General features: G+C 40.2%; 1 protein-coding gene across 1 annotated transcript; it reads left to right on the top strand.

Moving 5' to 3' along the window:
* The first annotated feature begins 649 nt into the window (after positions 1-649).
* Positions 650-6,615, top strand: LOC146559950 (zona pellucida-like domain-containing protein 1). Its single transcript, XM_085244387.1, has 5 exons — positions 650-736; positions 846-943; positions 5,528-5,696; positions 5,786-5,884; positions 6,520-6,615. Exons 1-5 carry the CDS (start codon positions 650-652, stop codon positions 6,601-6,603), a joined length of 537 nt encoding a protein of 178 aa, XP_085100513.1. The 3' UTR covers positions 6,604-6,615.
* Positions 6,616-7,282: the final 667 nt, after the last annotated feature.

Here is a 7,282-nt window from a genome sequence, read left to right as displayed (position 1 = left end):
AGAGGCCAGCTCTATCCCCACAACATTGCTGGCCTTGTGGATCAGTTCATTGAGTCTGTTAGCATCAGCAACCCTCAACCTGCTGCCCCGGCTTCCCCATCACAGAAGGAAATGCATTTGGAAGTAACTTCTTTGTGAGTATTGCATCAATGATGTGTCCTAGATTCAAGTCTTAAGGGATGGTGATCATGGAGCTTTCAAACCTGAACAGAGGAGCGTCGGAGCAGATTTAAGGATCTAAAAGGGTATGTGAGTGTTTTGGACTGTGCAAGAGCACTCCAGGAAGAAAAATTCAACCTGACACACACACACACACACACACACACACACACACACACGCAACTCAAGTCCTGAGTCTCTGATGAAAATGAGAAAGTTAAGAGAGCTGTTCTACTTCCTTGATGTGATTTCATCACTGCAGCTTGCTGTGTGAGAGATGTTGGCTAACATTTATTTTTAACCATTTTTTGAAAAAATCATGTTTCTATTAAATAATATAACGGGGGTGGATCCCTCAACCCAAGCATCAGACCACCTTTACACTGAAGACCGCAAGTATTACTACTCCTCTGCTTACCTGCTGGAATATATAATCAATAACAACCAGGTAGATGTGTAAGTGTACAGTTATAAGAACTGGGCTAAAAAAATGGTCTTCCTTCCTTGTAGGTCCTCTGTTTCTGTGAAAGACGACAATGGGAGCTTCATCGGCAGCCGCAGCATGTCCTTGTGCCGGGTGCCAACCTACACCTCTCACACACTATACTGTTCTACCTGCGATAAACTGTAACTTTGGGAGATTAATGGCTTGCAGCAGTTCTTTTAATCTTCTCTTCCTTTTCGAGGGTATAAATTACACCACGCCACTTGTCATACCACCTCTGGGCATGGAACTAAAAACAATTGTGCACATGCAGGTGGCTGCATCCACCATGACATTGCTGTAAGAACCTTAGAGCAACTCTGCAGCCTCTCTTTGTCTGATTTAGACCTGTGTTTATAAAACCTAGAAGTTAATTTACTGAAGTACTGCACTTCAGCACAGCTGTGAAATGCTTTACTTGAGTTATTCAGTTTTATTCTACTTTATACAACTTCTACATTTCACAGGGGAACACTGCATTGTTTACTCTCGCCATTGCACTTAGCTAACTTTTGTATTTTCAGAGTAATATTTTACTACTAGGGCAGCTGTAATTCAATATAAAGTGCATAGAATAAAGCCCAGTATGAATGTGTGCATGAATATGGCTTGTGAGCGAAGAAAAGCTTTGAGTGGTAATAAGACCATAAAAGCATAACATTATTATTACACTATTATTATGTTAGACTGAAGTGGATGGTGCGATTCCTTATAAAAGCCATTGTGTGGCTGTAGGAGCCCATTATAAGTGAAACGTTTTCTCTCTAAGCTGCTTCACTTGGATTCATTTAAGTAACCGTTTGAGGGCCAGACATATTTTAGAGGTAAAATAAGAAGAATAAGAGGTAAAACAAATATATGCAGTGACCCGTTGGCGGGAGAGTACCCCTCATGATGGTAGCAAATAGTCAAAACTACTAAATTGTGCAAATTTAATTTTGATAGATCAATAAATGTACTGAAATTGTCAGTGCTGGGGTTGCCACTCAAAAAAAGGAAAAAAAAAAAAGCATTTTATATTACTCGTTACTTTTTTCAAAGTTTATGCTGTACATTAATTACATACCTTAGAAAGTAAATTATTACTCTAACTGTTACATTACTCTTACAGTACTGTGTTGGGGTCACCATTCACTCAGCTTGAACATCATTCAGGGTTCTTGGCTAGCTTTTTGTTAGCATGCTGTCTGTGGAGATGCTCAGTGAGAGCTGAAGGTGTGTTAGCCATGTTATGCAGGTGCGTCTGTGTGTTGCCATTGCACTTTTATCTTTTCGTGCAGTAAAAATAAAACTAATATCCACATCTCCACTCCCCAAAAGCTGGAGATCACTCAACATTTTCCTCCATTAGAGAAACAAAGTGAAATCAGTTGATTGTGGCGGAAGCACAGAGAAAGGAAATATATTTGTTTGATTTTTTCTCTTTCTGTTTTCTCTGCACCTTTAGTGGGATTTGGAATGCCAACATTTTTGTTACTTTGTCGGTAATAGAGTGTTTTTACATTTTTTGCATTTTATGCGTCTTAATACTTTATTCAGCTCCGGAAATGTTGCTGCCAAGATTTCATAACTAAAGTAAACTAATAATAACTAATAATGAACAACAGCTCACAAGGGATCGCAAAATTACAATTAGCGGAAATGATTCATGCCTTAAATGAAAAAAAAACAAAGACTAAGTTTACATGACTTGAGAGGTACTTTCAGCTGCTCCCTTATTTCCCAGAGGTTCACTACTGCAGATGGATTCACATATTTGATTTGGCACACATTTTATACCGGATGCCCTTCCCGATACAAGCATCCCATTTATCTGGGCTGGGAACAAGCACTGGGAGTACACTATCTTCTAAGGATAGAAGGCTTGTGTTTCCTTCCAGTCTTAAACTGGGGATCCTTCATGTATAATAATAATAATAATAATAATAATGGATTGCATTTATATTTCGTTTTTCGGGGCTCTCAAAGTGCTTTAGAGTTCCACTATTCATTCACTCTCACATTCACACACTGGTGGAGGCAAGCTACAGTTGTAGCCACAGCTGCCCTGGGATAGACTGACAGAAGCAAGGCTGCCATATCGCACCATCGGCCCCGCTGGCCATCACCAGTAGGCGGCAGGTGAAGTGGCTTGCCCAAGGACACAAGTAACGACCAAGACTGTCCGAGCCGGGGCTCGAACCGGCAACCTTCCGGTTACAAGCCGAACTGCCAACTCTTTGAGCCACGATTGCCCTGCTGTGGTTGTGTTGTGTTGCTCACTACACTCAAAACGTACTCTACTTATTATTCTCTTCCAGCAAACACATCAAGAGACCTGATTATAAATATGTCTTTGACAATAAACATGCAGAAAAATATATTAGCTATAATGGCAACAGGGCAAAATACAGCAGTAATTTGAATACAACTGCAAAACATCATTATTCTGAGTGGTTCAAATCCAGTTACGTGCTAGGATTGCCCAATGCAAGTTAGCCAATCATTTTTTCAGTTTTCATTTTAATGTATGTTAATTCGCTCAAAACATACCTCAGCAGGAACCTCTGCTTCTATCCTGCAGCCATTCAAGATTTACTAAGACTTTAACTTAATCTCTTTTAATTGTGCAGTTATCTTTAAGCCTTATTTAGCTGTAATTTTTTTTTCAAGCAGAAACAAAAGGCAAGACTGAAGGATTATTTATATCTTTCATTTACAGTAAGCGTTCAATTTCAGTTTTAGTATAGCCTGTATATAAAACAGGGACGTAGCCACTGTGGAACTTATTGGTGTGTGAAACTGAGTGGATAATTTTTTTCCATCTTGGTGTTTTGATAGTGGACAAGAAATCATTGTTTGGTATGGACTTGTCAATCTGTCATGTAACCAGCGTGAGGCAGGCAGAGAGTGGACAGAATATAAAACTAAAAACCAGCTTTAAAAAAAATACAACAAAAGGCAAAATATAAAACCTAAGCGGGACAGGAACGGACAGACAGACTGCACCATGAGAGAGAACAGAGGGGGACGCAGACAATATTTAGACAGGGGGGTGATTAAGGGAAGAGGAGACACATGGGAACACAGCTGAACTGAATCATAACTAACGAGACAGGGGAAGCAAAAATAAAACAGGAAATAACACACACACACACACTGAGACTCATACATGTGAACCTGACACTGGGACTGGGGATAAAAAGACATGGAGACACGAGAGACTTTCCTGGAATTCAGTCATGGCTCTAACATAAGAAAATATGCGTAAAAATGCTTTTTTATTCCCCATACTATCATGGTTAGTAATTGTCAGCAAGATCAGACATGAGAGTAACAGCTTCTGTTTCAGTAACAGCCGCTAACAGCAACAAAAACAGCATCGCTAACCAGCCGCTCAGGAATCAAAAGCTCAGTATATCACCTCAGTATCACTGTCACTAGACAGAAATGAGCTTTGTCGACTCATCAACCTCACACTGGACTCCTTTGACAAAGTTTTGCAGCTTTCCCAATAGTAAATTTACTCTGCTCAGGGAAGCAGTGAGCTAACAGCCTACTACAGATAACTGTGAAGTGTTTGAGTTTTTTTCAAGTGTTGACATTATTCAGACACTTTAACATATAATGAGTAAAAATAATGTATACTTTACAGTCAGTTTTGGCAGTGGCATAAAGTTTGTTTTACATGCACTTTTGATTCTTCAGTTTTTATTTGTTGTTTTTGCACATTTTTACGACGCGGTGAATAATAATCATGAGGGTTTCATAGGTTTTGACCTCTTTTATTGGCAAATTAAAAAAACAAACAAACTTTGTTTCAGCCGTGGTGCCATTCCCAAAACTTTTAGCCACACTATAGAAGAAACTTGCTGGCTGTCCACGACCATTATATGGTGGCCCTGAAAGGTTAAACGCACTTCAACACCGGCAAGTACAAAAATGCACAAACAAACACCAGAAAAACTCATAAAACGACTCACAAAACACAAATGAAGAGAGAAAAGCTGCAGAGGTGGCAAGCTAACAGTTAATGGCTAATAGCAATCTGCTTCTTAAAGGTGTCTCAGTCCTTTGCGTGTCTTTGTTTCGTTGTGTTTTTTGTGTTTTTGTAGCATTTTTCTCTTTGCTGGTGTTTTCTTGGTGCTGGTGCATTTGACCTCTCAGGGCCACCGTACCATCATGGGCTACAAAGGGTTATGGCTTAGCCTACAAGGGGTCTTCATTCCTTCTGTTGCCTCTAACACTAACTATAATTTATTTATTTTATAGAATAAGACCTGAAACTACAGATTGAGACCGTGAACTCTTTAGCGGAGTCTTTATGAGTCTTGAAGTGAGTGTTTTTCTACACAGTCGCCTTATTTTTGCATCCAGAGGAGTCTCCCCCTGCTGGTTAGCAGATTTATTGGCCTCACTTGTTAGACTCAGAATATACATTTACATTTTTAATGCAATCTGTGGATGTTGGCAATGCATTCTGAAGAAGGTGAATAAGTTGTTTGAAAAAGAAAAGAGTCTCCAATCATTAGACTGTCTGAGGATCTCACCTGTAACCTGGAATCTCTGACCCAATTCTTTCTCTACAGGTATCTTTTTCTTCTTGTTTGGTACAACGCCTCCATCTCCATCCTGTGGAACTGGCTCCCTTTTCGTAACTTGAATTTCTTTCATTCCTCTAAGATTTGATAATGAGCTGTGTTTCTGAGTCCAGCAGCTACTTAAAAATTTACACATGCCTTCAGGTTTTTTCTTCCTTCTGTGTAATAAGCAAAGCACAGCTACCTAAATCCTAAGGGAGCTGTAGTCTTAATTTTATCTCCCTCCCATTCATTAATACAGTGCCTGTAGCTACCTGTGTTAGGTGTAATTGGGACACTTGCAAGCTTCACCTTTTATTGAAAGGTGCTCCATTGATGAGCTGACTACCACGCTGGAGAATGAAGATAGCCAGAAGGCTCGCTTCTGCTTCCCAGTGTTCCACTTCATTGAGCAACAGAATGAGACCATCTCCACCTGCTATCTGCACTGCATCACCCGACTCTGCGAGTGCACTTCCTGCAGCACCTTCAAGGTAGGAGGGTAGCGTATGAATTTCAAGCAGAAATCTCCAATTCAGGCCAGATCCCCAGCTCATATCTCCACATATGGCCTGATCCACAGCAATGCCAGAGGAAGAGGCGGAGCATGAGGAGCACAGGGAGCACAGTGGTCCAGGAGGGCATCGCCGAGCCGTCTGTGCTCACAGTGGCTATAAGAACCGTATGTTTGTCTTTCTTTTTCTGCAGATTTCAGACGGTGCATCTAAAAGCGATCCTCAAATACGCCACAGAGACATGAATAACATTCGGGTGGTAGAGCTCTGTATCATTAAAGGCTCAGTTTGACGTTTTGAGAAATGCTGTTCACCTCCTTGCTCAAAGTTTAATGAGAAGACATACTACGCTCACCCATTTTTTATGTTGAACTGAGCTAACGATCTGCACATACACTGTGACTGTACAAGTTTAACACTGGTATCGATACTCTGATCCGCCTCCAGCACTGAGGTGGATGCCTGTTGACGGGCCTAAATGGAGAAAAAATAACAATGACTATAAAACAAAACACAGAAAATCATTCACAGAATTCATTATGAGCAAAGGAGAACAGATAAAAGGTTATAAAACCTATGATAAGGACGAATAGTCTGACTCCTACCTTCAATCAGTGTTTCGCTTTTGGCAAATGTGTAGTTTGAAACATGGCAAAAAAAGAATAGAAGCTCATTACACCTTTATGATATTTCTTCTGGTTTCCCTTTTCTCCTGTAATTTAATTTTTCTCTCCAATATTTTGATAATTATAATATTGTGTCTCTCATAATGAAATATTGATGTTTCCCATCTTTCTTGCAGCCATTCTCTCCAAAGAAGAGGCTAAGTGTGTTATGTATTAACTCGACACCAATGAGAGCAGCTATTCACAAAGTTTTTTACTAATTAGATTCCTCCAGAAATGAAAGGACTTTCTTATCTGCAGCGAGTCATGTCATCGTCTCTTGTCTGCTGAAATAAAAGCACCCCACAATGGCGTCCCTCTCATTTGTGCACAGCGCTGTCTGGTGGACGGTCTGATGGAAAGGGCGCATCTTTTGCCCTGGGAATGGTCGCTGCTCTACTCACTGTGGCACGGCTGGTAGCCATTTTGATGGTGGCATCTTTTTTTTTTATTGAAAATTGAAGCGGCTGAGCTAGCATCAGCACATAATATTGATGAACAGAGGTCAGTGCAGGGTAAACGACATGATGAGTTTGACAGGGTGACATTCACATACGAGTGGAGGTGTGTAATGTATATATGTAAGACTTAATCAAAGTGATTGATTGGAGCACTCGCTCAATCCTTCAGAGTATTTCGAGCTATGAAAGGTGAAGTCTGAGTAATTGTCAAAAGACAGAAAGAAGCTCAGCTGTCATCATTTTTGTGAAACATACTTGTTTGAGGAAGAGGGTGGAGTAATGAATGTAATATTTTTTGGTTCATCACTGAGTTTTAGCAGCATTGTTATCTGAATTCAACAAACCCTTCTTTTTTCCAGAGGCTTTAAGTTAAACTACTCAACTGGTCATTAACACAAATGTCGAATCAGCCAATCACAAGGCAGCAACTTATGTAGAC

The sequence above is a fragment of the Mchenga conophoros genome, linkage group LG14, assembly GCF_057382185.1.
Source record: "Mchenga conophoros isolate Kocher_MC1m ecotype Shallow Benthic linkage group LG14, M_conophoros_male_GT1.1, whole genome shotgun sequence".
NCBI classification, from domain to species: Eukaryota; Metazoa; Chordata; class Actinopteri; order Cichliformes; family Cichlidae; genus Mchenga; species Mchenga conophoros.
The sequence above is the reverse complement of the archived record's forward strand: the minus strand, read 5'-3'. Positions and strand labels throughout refer to the sequence as shown.